The 15,023-nt window shown below is 36.7% G+C and overlaps 3 protein-coding genes across 9 annotated transcripts; 2 read left to right on the top strand and 1 right to left on the bottom strand.

Moving 5' to 3' along the window:
- Positions 1-1,339: 1,339 nt before the first annotated feature.
- LOC110807454 (DHBP synthase RibB-like alpha/beta domain-containing protein) lies at positions 1,340-4,843 on the top strand. 2 transcript variants are annotated; one of them, XM_088215479.1, is made up of 10 exons: positions 1,340-1,651; positions 2,089-2,204; positions 2,345-2,398; positions 2,493-2,517; positions 2,747-2,869; positions 3,192-3,358; positions 3,611-3,680; positions 4,050-4,148; positions 4,231-4,284; positions 4,515-4,758. In XM_088215479.1, the coding sequence occupies exons 1-9, from the start codon at positions 1,445-1,447 to the stop codon at positions 4,252-4,254; spliced, it is 885 nt and encodes a 294-aa protein (XP_088071605.1). In that variant the 5' UTR covers positions 1,340-1,444; the 3' UTR covers positions 4,255-4,284; positions 4,515-4,758. The 2 variants fall into 2 exon arrangements, with proteins under 2 accessions (XP_088071605.1, XP_021888280.2); XM_022032588.2 differs by lacking the exon at positions 4,231-4,284 and having other exon boundaries at positions 4,515-4,843.
- Positions 4,844-5,301: 458 nt separating this feature from the next.
- Positions 5,302-14,942, bottom strand: FLA20 (putative fasciclin-like arabinogalactan protein 20). The gene is made up of 2 exons (XM_088215516.1): positions 13,489-14,942; positions 5,302-5,559 (listed from the first exon to the last, which is right to left on the bottom strand). Exon 1 carries the CDS (start codon positions 14,580-14,582, stop codon positions 13,527-13,529), a length of 1,056 nt encoding a protein of 351 aa, XP_088071642.1. The 5' UTR covers positions 14,583-14,942; the 3' UTR covers positions 5,302-5,559; positions 13,489-13,526.
- Positions 5,909-12,776, top strand: LOC110807436 (uncharacterized). 6 transcript variants are annotated; one of them, XM_088215494.1, is made up of 13 exons: positions 5,909-6,309; positions 6,618-6,759; positions 7,651-7,790; positions 7,895-8,096; positions 8,170-8,408; positions 8,537-8,648; positions 8,757-8,883; positions 9,016-9,161; positions 9,893-10,065; positions 10,192-10,593; positions 10,672-10,727; positions 10,893-11,095; positions 11,178-12,776. In XM_088215494.1, the coding sequence occupies exons 1-13, from the start codon at positions 6,079-6,081 to the stop codon at positions 12,380-12,382; spliced, it is 3,378 nt and encodes a 1,125-aa protein (XP_088071620.1). In that variant the 5' UTR covers positions 5,909-6,078; the 3' UTR covers positions 12,383-12,776. The 6 variants fall into 6 exon arrangements, with proteins under 6 accessions (XP_088071620.1, XP_088071618.1, XP_088071627.1 ...); XM_088215492.1 differs by having other exon boundaries at positions 5,912-6,309; positions 8,739-8,883; XM_088215501.1 differs by having other exon boundaries at positions 5,913-6,309; positions 6,565-6,759; positions 7,620-7,790; positions 8,739-8,883.
- Positions 14,943-15,023: the final 81 nt, after the last annotated feature.

Consider the following 15,023-nt stretch of genomic DNA (forward strand, 5'->3'; position numbering starts at 1 on the left):
CGATATCGGTGACGGGAAAGAATGATTAGAGTGTGTGTGAGTGGCCTGGTATAGGTCGAGAGATGGCTAACGGTCGCCGATGATGGCGACGCAAGCGAATGAAAATAGTGTGTGTATGAGTGGCCTGGTATGGGTCGTAAGATGGCTAACGGTCGCCAATGGTGGTGACGGGAGAGAATGATCAGAGTGTGTGTGAGTGGCCTGGTATAGGTTGAGAGATGGAGAACGGTCGCCGATGATGGCGACGCAAGTGAATGAAAATAGTGTGAGTGTGAGTGGCCTAGTATAGGTCGTGAGATGGCTAACGGTCGCCAAAGGTGGTGACGGGAGAGAATGATTAGAGTGTGCGTGTGTGGCCTGATGGGGGGTCGATAGGTGACAGATGGTCGCCGCTGTTGGTGACGAAAATGATTGAAACTCGTGTGCGTGCGTGGCCCACTAGGGGTTGATAGGTGGTTAATGGTTGCCAACCTTGGCGATGAATGGTATCACTGGCATGCCTAGAGTGCCGTCGGGGAACGGACGCCTAGGGTAGGTAGAATTGTAGGTGCAGGAGGGAAAATTTGAGTTCAGTAGTGAATGATTAGTAGAGGCATAAGGTTTTATACTGTTGCATTTCACGCATATATTTTGAGTTTTACTGTACTGAGTTAAAGGAACTCACTCTTTCCTTTTTTCAGATGATGTAGGGACGGGGTCTGGATCGAAGCTGTTGGATTTCGATTCTAGTGTGTAGAGTACAGGATGAGGAGTTTCGTTTTGTTTCGACTGAATGGAATATGTAGAATTGATGATAACATAGATTTTGAGTATGGTTGTATTGTGTGAGATGTCTTGTATACGATTGTAGGTGATCTCGATCATTGAATAATGGATTATGCTAGTGTTTTCTTGTGCATGACTGTTTGATTATGAAATTGGTTGCTTGTTAAGTACGTCCAACATGAAAAAAAAAAAAAAAATAGATCCGGGTGTTACATGGTAGGAAAAATGGAATTTGCTTTTGTATATTAAATTTTTCTGTAATATTTTAATAAGTTTTTGGTTAATGTTTATAGCTTGATATATAATACTGGAAGCTTTTGTTTATTTTTAAAAAATATATGTATATATATATATAAGTAATACTTAAAAATTTAAATTCTAAAATATAAAAATAAAATTTAATTTTTAATTAACTGCAGAATAATTTAGAATTAAAAATAGAAAATATATATGTATTCTAATAAAAGAATGTATAAAAATAGTCGGCTAAAAAAGTTCGCCTACGAAATTTCAAGAGAGAAAAAATTGTTTCTAAAACGGTGTCGCATCATTCCAAAATATATTCGCGTGCGGAAACAGGATTAGAAGAGAAGACAAAAAGGTTGATCTCTGGCTAACAACTGTGATCGTTATGGAAGAGCTGGTTTTCTCTTTCTCCAGTTGAGCTCCGAGAAAGAAAATGGCGGAAACGAAACTGTCCAGCCCGGACGCGACGCTGTCATTTTACTTCTTGCACTCTTTTGCAGCAACTCGATGCCGTTTCGCTTCCTCTTCTACTTGCTGTGTCTCCTCTGTCACGCCCAAGCCCCCTCGACTCCAGGTTGTCGCATTTGCAGTCAAGAGAAGTCCAAAGCGCCTCAAGTACTCTACTACTCGCTTCACCAAGGTCTTTCTTTACTTCTCTTCATGGCTTATGTATAAATTAGGAGTGAGCAAATGAGCTCGGCGGGCACATATATGCAGTCTCGGTTCGTCTTCCTTAGGTGCTAGCGAATTTCTTATTTTCTAGTTTTCATTTTGTGTTTTCTGGACAAACAAACAGAAATGTTTTCTTGTTAGGTTGCAAAATTCTATGACTTTTGTGCCCACTAATTGAGCTAAATTTACCAACATAATAATGATTCCTCGTTCAATCAAGTCTCGTGACTATCAATTAGGGATAATAGTTCAGCCTCTTAATATCAGTATCACTAGCGCATAACAAGAATGTGTTCTCGTGATTTCTTAGTGATCGTCTTGTTATTTTACGTGAGAAGGGTTTTTCTTTTTTCATCTAAGTTAATTTTACTTTGTATTTAATAAGTTCCTGTGATTATATATCAGGAGAATGATTTGCTGTTTGTTGAAGTTGATCCGTTGGGTTCAGATATTTGGAAATTGGAACCAGTTATTGACCTTCTGAAAAAGGGTGCTGTTGGGGTTATTCCTACTGATACAGTGTATGATGCTCTGGTTTTTTCGTTGTCAATTGTTACCTTCCTTTTAATTTTCAAATATTTTCCTAATAGGTATTGTGGCTGGTTTGTTGTAGTTTCATCTCTTTACAAATTCTAAAACTATGAGTTTTTCCTTTGAACAGGTATGCAATAGCTTGTCATTCAAAAAACCACTCAGCAGTTGAGCGTCTCCGCAGGTCAATAATGTTGTCCTTTAAATTACATTTTCCTAGACATTTTCCTTCTAAATCCCTTGGTGTCAATTCTTTTACATGTTTCTTTGCATTGCAGAATCAAAGATATTGAGTCCTCAAAGGCAAGAAAATCTTCCTCCTACTTGATCATCACTTTGATATGCCTCCTGCAGAAGCTGTGGCCTAGCTTTTAACAAAGCTTATTGTAGGACGTGCTTAAGATTTCAATTTGATTTGTTGTTTCTGGAGGAGGGGCCTTTAAAGTATCATGTGCTTGATGACTTTCGTACACTTACCATCAGTAATTTAATCATTTCCCTTATTTTGGTATCTTTGTACTGCCTCATGCAGCCTCTGAGCATCTTATGCAGTTCTTTGCGGGACATAGACACTTATACAACAGGATTTCCTCGCGGTGATGGCCAGGGTCATGCAAATATTTTTCGAGCTGTGAAGCATTGCTTACCTGGACCTGTAAGCATGTTCCTTAATCTTACTGTTATTGTGGCTTGAGGTAATCTGAGTATGCATTTCTGGCATTCCACAGCAAGCATAGTTGCACTGCAATGTTATGTCTACAGTATATGAAGTAGCTACAGTAATATTTACTTTCCGATGGCTGTTAACTTGAAATATGGTCATTTTGACACCATATCTGCATAATGTTTGATGGGTTAGGATACTGTAAAGAGTTTCAGAAAGCATCATCAAGTTGCTGTTTCTATTAGATTTAATTAGGTAGGTTCCGTTGATTGTTTAAGTTGATGATTTGAATCCTAATAAACTTTTTTTGCAGTACACTTTTATCTTGACTGCAAGCAAAGAATTACCGAAACAATGTGTAAGATATGGAACAACAACTGCCAAATATGCTTCAAGGAAAAATGTTGGTGTTCGTATACCTGGCGATGCAATCTGCCAAGCAATTCTAGAGAAGATGGATGCACCATTAATATGCACAAGGTTGGTTGCACATTTTTCTCTTGTTTCTTCTTTGTTGGAAGTTGGTTCCAATTTTATCTTGCAAACTACTTGTAGGAAGCTAAAAATAATGGTGAAATTAAGTTTCTTTTCCTCCAATTTTTCATTATGATGTTATTGATGTGCATGGTATTGAAGACGTTACCCTTTTATAATTGGTGATTGAATATATGTATGCCGCTTGTGCATCCTCTGACCATTGCTATCTCACTGAATGCATTTTCCTTTTGTCAGTGTCAAAGGGCCAAAGGAAAATGAATGGATGATAGATCCAGTTGTAATAGCTGATATGTATGGACCAGAGGTAGGAGTTTTTTAAATGATGATTAGCTACTCTCTACACGCAATAGCTTGGAGTAGCTTTCATGTTTTCTTAATTCTGCTTAAGTTTGTGCATTATCTAGATACCGTATTGCACCGGCGATTATCTTTGGATATTCTTCCTTTCCTGCAAAGAAATGAGCCACCCCTAAGCCTTCTTCCCCGCCCCCAACCCCCCCCCCCCCAAAAAAAAAAAAAAAAAAAAACATTTTACGCAGAGCGAGAGCTTTTCTATTTCAGAACTCCAGTGTTTGTACTATGTATTTTCTGAAATAAATCAGAAGTTTGGAGGATTCCATTAAGCTTTCTGGTGCATTGGTATAGCAACTAATTTGTTTGTATTATATTTTAGGGCCTTGATTTTATTGTTGATGGCGGTATAAGAGTAGCTGATCCATCGACCATAGTTGATATGACAGGGGCTTTTCCAAAAGTCATACGGCTAGGGAAGGTAACTAGATAATACCCTTGAGATTTTGATCTTATTAGTCATGCTTCAATCATCTGTTTTGAGTTTGGATCTGTGAATAAAGGTACGGAGCTATGAACACGTGTGATAATCCATCTTCTCCTATGGTCCACAGAATGTATGACGCAGACTGCCAAGTTCCCTGATATCATTCAATAAAAGATGATTTTTTTTCCTCACCATTTGGTTTGCTAGCATATTGAATCTCATCTAATGATAGGATTTCACTGGTAACTTTTAACAACAAAATTTGATATGCAAAGATCTTGCTAGAAATAACATGTTTTCAGCCATTGGTCAAATAACTTGTTGCATACAATATTTGATTTTATGAGCATGTGATTTCAGGGGCCCAAATTGCAGTGGATGGTAGCAGAAGGTGATAATGAATCTGCTATGATCGGAGATGCCATCACATCTGGCAGCTAAAAGTTGTTTTTGTATCTATATCTTAATAGATATTTGTACAAAACCATAGTTCATCTGCTCCAAGGTTCTCTTGCAGTATTCTTGGTTCAAATATCCGAAATTAAACCTTTTTACCACCATCCTTACTGATAAAATTGAGGGAAATATTTTGAATGTTTGTAAATATATGAGAAAATTGGTTCGAATCTCGTGTTGATCGAGCTTGGAATGGTTAATATGTTCACGTTAAAGGAGGCATCATTGTGGAGCTTGGGCTGAGCTTAAAGCTATGTTTATACACACAAAAAATGGATTTCCTTTGTAAAATTTATTTAGAAATTGAATATTAGGACAGAAAATTCAAACAGTTTATTGATAGAATTCGAAACGAATAGAACTAAACATTTGTTATGTCACTCGGCCTTCATTTTTTTAGTTTGGTACTTTTCATATCTTCTAATAGATTTTTATTTTTGAATTGCACCGAGTGTAAACTTTTTAAATGAATTTTATAAAAATAGTTCATTTATTTGGCTGACAATATTTATTAAAAGAACATTTTAATTCAAAACATGTATTGTTATAACTAGATTTGTTCAAAGTTTGAGTCAATTTTGAATGTTAGTTTCCTAGAGTCACCTAGTTAAATATATATATATATATATACATATCACTGATAATTCCAACACTAATTAAACTGAGATTTTTTTTTCTTTTAAGACTGGCCGGGAGAGTATGATTTAAATTTGAGTATAATAAGAATGTTATGTCATCTATGAAAAAGTTGAAATGGTGAACTATTGCCCAGTTACCATAAATTGTCATATATGGGAATAGGCAGTAAACATGATCATCTGAAAAGAATTAACTCAAAATCAAAATCATGTACGAAAAACAAAACAAAACAAAACAAAAAAACAAAAACTGGGTATGTAGCTGAAGCTGCAGTTAATGCCAAACACAGCAGATTTAGTAGCATCGACCACTGAAAACAAAGTTACAAACAATCAATACCAAAAATCTCAGGGATTCACATCAAATCCGAGTGTTTGTACAGAAGAAAAGAAGGTACCAAACATTAGATAAAGCAGTAATTGATAAATTGCCAGTTATTAAACAATAATAGTTTAGTAACATTGTTTAATGATCAATAATTACTCTACACTATTAGATAAAAAATTGCCTTGAATCCTATCTTAAAAGGGGAAAAATAAAGAAAAGGAAGAACAACAAAACAACAGAAATAAATTGAAGAAGATGTGAGCCATCATAAAGTAAATTTATTGAAGAAATGTGAACTTCTTTAAATAAGCAGTTATGAGGCTGACAAACAACAGTTGAGGTGGTTGTCCTCCTCTCTAGCTTTTTTCTCGCTTTTTCAACTTAAAAGCCGTAAGTTAAAAATCCCAACTACTACTTCTACTCTTCATTAAATCCCATAAGCTCCTTTTCTTCTTCAACTCCCTTTTGACAGACCCTTCTTCTTGGGTTTTCTTTTTCTTTCATGTCTGTTCCTGAAATGGATCTCTTCAGGTTCCTGAAACTAATAAGTGTTTATATAGTAGCTGCACTGGTTGTAAGTACGCTCAACTCAGTTGAGTCAAGAATATATATTCATTTTGATCAGACTCCATTGCCATTCTCAAGGTTTTCTACAGCCATTTTTGGCTACTCTGTTAAAAGGCTTGATGGTTCCAATGCTTGCGCAAAACATTCTTGTTTAATTTACTGTGAGGTATGTGGAATTCTAGTTCCCTTCATCAATAATCTTGTTAAATACTATTAAACAAAGGTCTCTACTTTTATGGTTTGATCTACTTGATTCATTTTCGTATGCCATAAAAAAGAATCTGGACATTGTAAGGTTTATTTTGAATTTGGTATTATTAGAATCTGTCCCAAACTTCTAATTGCTTTTTGATGCTCAATTTGAAGAGCGTTATACTTATTTAGTGTTGACTCAGTGATTATCAGCTATAATTTGCTACAGCCATCGAATCTATAAGTAATTCCTCTTTTGAAAACTTGGCATCTGCTTATCAGCTTGATGGCAAAGCTCTGGAATCATGCCCTGTTGGTGTCATAGCATTAAGAAACCTAACTGAAAACCGTAAACACCAATTTCTTGTTAATGTTACAACCCGAAACGGAGAGACAAATTCATCAGCTTTTTCCTGGTTCATCGGTAAGTTAATACACTTCTAATTTTAAGTTGTTTAAGTATTTTAATGCTATGATGTTTTCGGCTTAAACGTAAAGTATTGAACTTTAGTATTGCATTTTGGCTATTGATAAGTTTTAGAGGAGGGAAAAGATTATGGTTAACTGGTGTTGTTTATGTGAAAAAGCAGAGGAGCCATGCAACTATTTACTCATTCGGTGTCCCGCGGTATATGGTATGTGGCCTATGGCATATGAGTTGCTAGGAGTTAATTGGGTTATGACTCATATTTTGAAGGAAGAACTATGAGCATGGAAGGGCTTGGTTAAAAGGAAGAAATGTTTGGGGCTTATTCTACTGGTGATATTTTGGACAGTTTGGAAGAAAGTAAAGAGTTTTTTAAAGATTAAAAGAGGGCATGGACAAAATTCGAGAGTGATGGTTTCAGACCTTTACTTTTATTGGTTATGGATCAACCGTTATATTGCATGAAAGATTTAGGAGATTTAATTGATATTTTTACTGATTTATATATAATTTTATACATGATTTTTCATCCTCTTGGTGTCTATACTTGACGATACTTCTTATACTTGTTATTTCAAAAACTAAAAGTATTGAACAAAACATTGCAAATTTAAGTTATAAGTCTTAGTGGGTGATTTCAAGGTCATTTATACAATAATATGTTTTACACATAGAAATCTGTATAGGTTCTTCCTATTTTATACTGAAATTTAATTAACAAAAATTATGATTCCAATTATAAATCTCTGATTTTGACAATTTAAATTAGTAGGAAATTGCAGTCAGATGTCTAATCTTCTGAAATCACAAAAGTAAGCCAGAAAAACACAAAATAAGCCATTGTTTTTGTTGTACAGCTTATTGTCTCTTTTCATACTTTCCAAACAGATACAACTCCACCAACAGCAACAATCTCAAGTGATCAAAACTACACTAATGCTGAGAAAATAACCATTGAAATTACCTTCACTGAAGCTTGCACTAGAGAAGGTGCATTTTTCAAGTGTCTCAATTCATCAAATTGTGATGTAAGTTTCAGCATTTTGTCTCTGAGTTTTCTCAATGAATATGGTATTCATCCTTTCTAACATTGCTAAAGTTTTCATTTCAATCTCTTTTCTTCCAAACATAGGTTATTGCCAGAGGTCCTGGTCACATCCATGCTTCTTCACTACGGGTGATCGAACCTAAGATCAAATATAGGCTTGATGTGATTCTTTCCTTGAAAACTTTACACGGTCGTGTGATGATTAATACAAAAGATAGATTCTGTATAGACCTGGCCGGAAACAGATTTACAAGGACTAATAGTTCCATTTTAGTCATACACTTTGGTAGGATATGCTTAATGTAGGTTATTGTCTTGTTCATTCCATTTGTTTATACTAATACTGTCATCTTAGATAGATAGAAGACCTGTCCTGGCTGATCTATGGACATCCGTTCCATCCTATGAATTGGGTATAAATGGAGTTCCACGAACTGTCTTTGCAATTAACAAAATCAATGAGATAAAGATATTCCTGGACTTCAGCATTCCTGTTGTGAATTCAACAGAACAGATCATAAATTTAGCACATGTGAATTCAGGCGAGATAGTCTCTATTCGTGACAGGAATCATGGGAATCGGAGATTTGTTTTTGCTGTAAGAGACTTATTTCCAACTCTCCAATCATTTTGACAGTTTCTTCAGGATGCATGCACACATTATTATCTTCAGTAAACTTCTAGTACTTGTTGGGCAATTCAAACCTTTTTCTTTTTATCTTATAGCTCAAGAACATACCTGTAACTAAAATCATTACGGTTGAACTGCAAGCCAGTCTGATCATAGGCAAAACTGGAACCCCTGTCTCACCAGTTTCTCCACTCATATTCCTTTACGGTATGTTTCTTGCAGTAGGGTTCATCTTTTTCTTTTTCTCCAAATACTTCCTCTACTTCTTAATGGACAATTTACAAATTCTACTTGAAGATTCCACAAAACCTGCAGTAGGTCTAAGCACAAGCTCACCAAGTATCACAAAGGAGCCTAACATCAATGTCATAGTTGAGTTCACAAAGCCAGTTTTTGGCTTTGAAGCCTCCATGGTAGAAGTGGATGGTGGGAGACTTACAAGGCAGGTGCATATGGTGAATAAAACTCAGTTCTAAAATCACAAGTAATCATGTTACTACATTCCTAATAAACAAACAAATTCATGTAGCATTTTCAGTAAGATCAAAATTTCAACACATTTTGTTTTATGTAGGTTTGAGGAACTTTCAAGAGCTCTATATTCATTAACTGTCATGGCGGTAGCTGAGAATGTGGTCTCTATCACAGTTCCTGCAGGAAAAGTCAATGATATTTCTGGAAATCCTAATCTGGTATCCAACCGACTTGAAGTGAAACATTGTAAGAAGGCTTTCTCTGTCTCCTTTCTTCATCAGTTTGAGATTTAGAGTATGCTGGCACAAGTCCAGAATTGTTGTGGAAGTCACTTGTAAGCCTATAGTTGATTCAATTGAGAAAAAGTGAGAATTATATTAAAATATAAAAAATTGACCTCATTGTCAGGAACCTGAGACATGGTTCAAATCTGGAAGAAATAGGAAGGAAAGAGGAAGAAAGCCAAAAGAGAGAGGGAGAGAAAGAGAGAGAGAAAGAAAGACAGAAAGCTGAGAACCGGCGTGAGAGAAAGATTGTATTCAGATTTCAATAATTTTCCCTATTCTTCATTCCTTGAATACATGCTTAAATATGGGCTATCAAGTAGGAACCTGTAACTGCCAGATATAATGATTCCGGATCTTCCTCTCCTAATTTGCTATGATGTACAAACTTACTTTTTTACCGTTACATATTATTTTTTTAGTTTCCAAATTTACCCTTCGTCCCTTACACTCATAAAATTCGGAAGGCATAATTCAATTTCACGTGGAATTTCGCATGGATTACTTTTATAATTTCAGGAAGGATTTAACATGTCCTTGTTGAGCTAAATATTAATTTGCAAACAAGTTCTATAAAAACTTTGTATTTATTCTAAACATAGTATTAAATCTTTTCTGCAGCTTTCTAAATAGCTTTACATATGTGTTTCTATGGCTACCTCTAACATTCTAAATTTCTGAACAAATTTGCAGACTTAACACCTGAAATATCAATAGCCCTTCACTCATTCATCACTGCCGGAGTGCTAGCAACATCGTTGGCAGCAGTTATTCTTTCTCTTTCTTCTGCAAATCTTGAAGCAATAGGCACCCTTAGTTCTACACAGACCAATATTATTGCAGCTGACCCATCAACCAATCTATATGTAAGTAATAAAGATCAATAATTTCTTATATGTATACAACTTATCCTATAAGAATATATATATTATATATAATTGTGCACATACATCGAATGGTCTCTGCGAAATGAGAAAGATTTTTAATCACAGGGAATGGTTGGACATCTTCAAGTGTTTGTCCTCTCCAACTGGATCTTAGCTAATCAGTCAATCGAATATTCTGAGACAGCAAGAGGTCTTAGATGGCTCATACCCCATCAAAGGCTTCCATGGAAAAGGAATAGCACTTCAAACTGGCCAAATCATTTCTACGATGTCACTGATGAGATCACAAAATTAAGCAACTTTTCCCTGAATTTCCCTTCCAAAGAGAGATATCACCATAGGACCGACTTGAATTTCAGCAAATATTCTAGTTACCGAGTAGATGAACCACATACTCCAATTAAAACTCACCCAAAGCCTGGTTGGCTCCACGAGCTTCAGAACAAGAGCATGGAAAGCACTTATGGACTACCTCTCAACCTCAACGAATACCTCACCTATTTCTTGGTTAGTATCTCTATTTTATGCTGCTAATGCTGTATTTCAAATAAGGAATTTCCTAAAGCGGTACTAGTCGTCTTGCAGAGAGGAGAGCCATTGTCTGCTAGCAATGTCATCAAGAAGATGGAGAATTATAAAGGGTAGCTCCACTTTTGGTTTCTGGTTTAGATTTTAAGCCGTTGAAGACTTTTCCTTGCTAGCACAACATATATATATTTTTTTCAATTGCTTGACAAATAAAGAGCTGCTTTTTTTGAAGAGTGGTTCCATTGAGTTCTTACTACCGAAACAATTTACTCAAACAGGTGGGAGGACTTGGAGATGAACCTGTTCTGGCTCGGTCTAGGAGGAGGCAGTTTACTCATAATCCATGCCGGACTATTACTTTTCCTGAGATGGAGGACAAAAAAACCAGCTTTTGGGATACTTTCAGTTCCTCGGTTTGAGCTGTTTCTTTTGATTCTAATGTTACCTTGTATCTCTCAGTCTTCCGCATTTGTGATAAGAGGTGAGGTGTTAAAAAGAGATTTGCCTTTAGTTTGGTTTGATTAGTTCTGCATTTTCATGAAATGAAGAACGTGCAATTGCAGGTGGTACAATGTGGGGAATTATAATTGGAACATTCTTGTTAGCAATCCCTGCAGCATTTATTTTATCGGTGTTTCTTTTCCTTATCATCGCAATCTTCTTTAGTAGCTTTGCGCAGTACAAAGAATTGAAGGACGTTGGCAGAGAGGAGCCATGGTACACAAAGCTCTGCTTCTTCATTTGGGGGAGAGCTGCAACCGGGAAATGGTTTTATAGAGAAGGCCTTCCTTCATCCTTCCTCCCACGTTTTGGTATTCTCTATGAAAATCAAAAGGGTCCTACATTGTTTGTCTTTGTTGATCAGAATAATCCAAACACGATACCTAGGTGGACCGGAAGCAGCCAATCTGAAATCGGGAGAATGAAAGCCATCAGCTCGGATGACAGCAACGAAGAAATTGAAATTCCGTTGTCCAGGAGGATTTTCGGCTGTGCTAGATCCTCCTATATTATTCTTGATCTAATAAGAAGAGTCAGTTTGGGGATAATAGCTGGAGCTTATTCTTCACATCACTTGAGTCAAAGCCTTTTCGCATTCACTATCACACTGATACAGTTTATGTATTTGTTGATTCTCAGACCTCACATCAGAAGGGGAGTCCATATGGTGGAAAGTATTTCTCTGATGTGTGAAGCAGGTCTATTTGGTCTATCTATCAGTATGGATGTCTCGAATCTGATTAAAGCAAGAACACAAGGATTTCTAATGCTTGCTCTCCTCTTCATTACCTTCCTTGTGCAAATAATAAACGAGTGGTATGCTCTAGTACAATGTCTATTAAGGTTCTCTTATCCTGAAATGAATTCTTTCTTTCATGGATTGACAATTGCTGCTAAGGGTGTTGTCTTGCCTTTTCTCCCAAGAAAGCATTTGGCCAGAGTCATACCCAGTTCCTGGCAGCCAAAAACTGGCCTAACTCCAGTACTTCCTCTATGCCCAGAAACAGAATTTGAACAAAGAGATATAAGAGCACCATGTTTTGGTTCGTTTAGCTCTATGAGCACAACAGTAGTTCCCGTGCTCGGTCCTGCAGGTTCACCAGGCATTGATGTCCTTCAAGCAACAGATCCATTAACTACAGAGAGAGCTTTTACCAGCCAAAGAGCAGTGGAAGTGAAACAAGCAAAGGGACCTGAGCAGAAAAGCGAAATGAAGAAGTTAAGGGAGTTAGCAAGGGCTAGTTTCTCTGGGGACTCAAAAGGTTGAGGAAGGTAGCGCCAGAATGCAACTATATTATAATCATTTCCTCCGGAAACTTTCTTGGATAATTGTCAAGCTTCCACGTCAAAACCAAAATCTGATTCATAAATGCCTTAGTATTAATGCCAGGTTTCAGCTCTATCAAGACTTCTAACAAAACTACCAATTTGTTAAAACTAACTTGTGACCTTAGCAAAAGGTGAATTACTTTTGTCTCCCCTAAACAGTAGCCTAAAACATTCATGTATTGTAGATAGCAATGTAATTAAATATTTCAAATGCACTAGCTAATTCTTGTCACTATTGCCACATTTAAGAAGCAGATCAACATGGGGATGGACTAGTTTTTGTACCCTGAAAAGTATTCTTCAATTATAAATATTTAAATTTTGAACCTGAAGTTCAGTTTCTTACATACGAAACATTCCACAAGATACCAGACTCCCGTATGCACAAGTTTGCTAAGCATAGATTAAATACAAAGATTTCATAATTTCTGTTGAAATTTAATTAATAGAAATAAGTAGCAGCGAAAACTCGAACTCTAATAATCTAACTCTGATATCATACAAAATAATAAATTCTTGTCGGATTATCACAGACATTTAACTTGATCGTAAAGATTCACCATTCAAAGATAAGTACTGACCTGATCAGCAATAACATAATGTTTTTCCATTACAACCAACATATATAGACATATCATTTCACTATTCAAAGATAAGTTCAATAATTTCCAAATTGGGTGTGTTAGAGTTTGAACATGGGCGACTTACAACATTCTACTTTTCCAGAGTGAATTTGGATTCTCTCTCTCCTATTAAGTGGGTCATGCGAACTGAACCACCATTCTTTTTCTTTAATTTTCCATTATGAATAGTTTAGTTTATACTACCCCACATAACGAAAGAAGATATAAATTCAATGTACAGTTTCTTCTATACTGGAAAATTGGCCATACAAGTGAATATACACAGAAAATAGGTAATCTAAAACCAGTCTCTAGCCACAATCTACTGAATCAAAAGCATCTAAGAATTATAAGCCTCGTGGATTGAGACCAAAAATCATGAAAATACCAAAAAGAGAAAAACAGCAACGAAGAACCACACCTTTTAGTAGAGCAAAACGCCTGGTAATCCTTCTTTTATCACGTCCCATATTCACCATAATCTGCAGGAACTAACTGCTCGTCATCTTCTCCATAATCAAATCCAGAGAAAGACTCACCCACCAACTCTGGCTTTTTTGGTAAAGTAATCAATCGATTAAGGCCATGCACCGCAAGCCAGTCGCTTCGATACAAGTCAGGGAAGATCAGAGGGACACCGTTGAGCAGAAGAATATCACCAGACCAAGTCAGGTTGATCGCGAATCCTCGTGAAGCAGTTGCAAGAGTTGTCCCATCACCGAGGCCACTCAGGTCTTTCCATGAAAGCAAGTTTGGAACAACGTGTGCTCGGAATATCGTCGAATAGTTAGCAAACATTGTTGCACGCTCCGTCATTGCTTCATCAATTGGTGCAAATACTGTTAATCTTGTCTCGTTAATGGACCCTACTACTAGTTGAGCATCAAGAAATGTACCCATTACAGCATATCCCCTAGAAATCAATAAACCCGAAGCTTCACCGAAAAGATCCTCACCATACCCAGATGTTCCATTAAACTCACCGCCGAGAGATGAGCAATTTGTCAAACCAGGACTGGGTTCTGGCGCTGGGTTAGGACTAGGAAGATCGAACTGAAATTCAGGCCTGAAAAACTCATCGACCCCGTAAATCACCATCGACCCATCATAAAAAATGGCAGACTCCTTAACCAGAACACCGTTAATTGCCAAATTACCGGAAGAAGCCGTGACTATCAGTGAATAGTTGGAAAGCAGAGTGGGTATTCTTGCTCCGTAACGAAGAGTCCTGAGGCTTTGTTGAGGGAGTCTTGTCGGAGAGATATGGCACTGGAGCTTGAGAAGAGAAGGTTGGCCTGATCGGACAAAAGCAAGATCCGACGGGGCGAAAACGGTGAGTTTCTGGGATTCAAGCTTCAGAGAAGTGGAGATGACTTCGAGAGTCAGTGCCATGGAAAGGAAGCCGGAATATGAGAGGATCTCACTGGCATTGCTGATGGTTCCAGGATATGAAATGGCAGAGAAAGAGAAAGAGAAGATAGCGAAAGAGAATAAAAGGAAGCTCAAGCTCGCCATGGGAAAACACAGGAAAGAGCGGGAAATGAAGAATCGGATTTGTGGAGTTTGTTATAGCCGCAACCAAACAAGGAGTCTGTTAGTTACTCGACGACAACTATTGTCTACGGTAAGTCCCACCGTAGTATCAGCTTCTATTGACCAATCACATTCCGACTGGCGGTACACTGATATTTCGTGATTTGTAAGTATTTGATATTTTATTTTATAATATTTTGAGAATTATGATTTATTTTTAATAACACAATATTATTAACTTAAAATTTGTCTGAAATTAAGAAAAAACAAACTTAAACATGGAAACGAGTTACATTAGCTTACTCAAAAAAATTTAAAACTCATATTAATTTTTATTCTCCTTATAAGATTTCTTTTCCTCTTTTTCATACTCAAGCATTTCCACTGTCTTTCAAATTTAAGATCAGAGGGAAATTAAAAAAG

The sequence above is a fragment of the Carica papaya genome, chromosome 1, assembly GCF_054855325.1.
Source record: "Carica papaya isolate Zhongbai chromosome 1, ASM5485532v1, whole genome shotgun sequence".
Lineage (NCBI taxonomy): Eukaryota > Viridiplantae > Streptophyta > Magnoliopsida > Brassicales > Caricaceae > Carica > Carica papaya.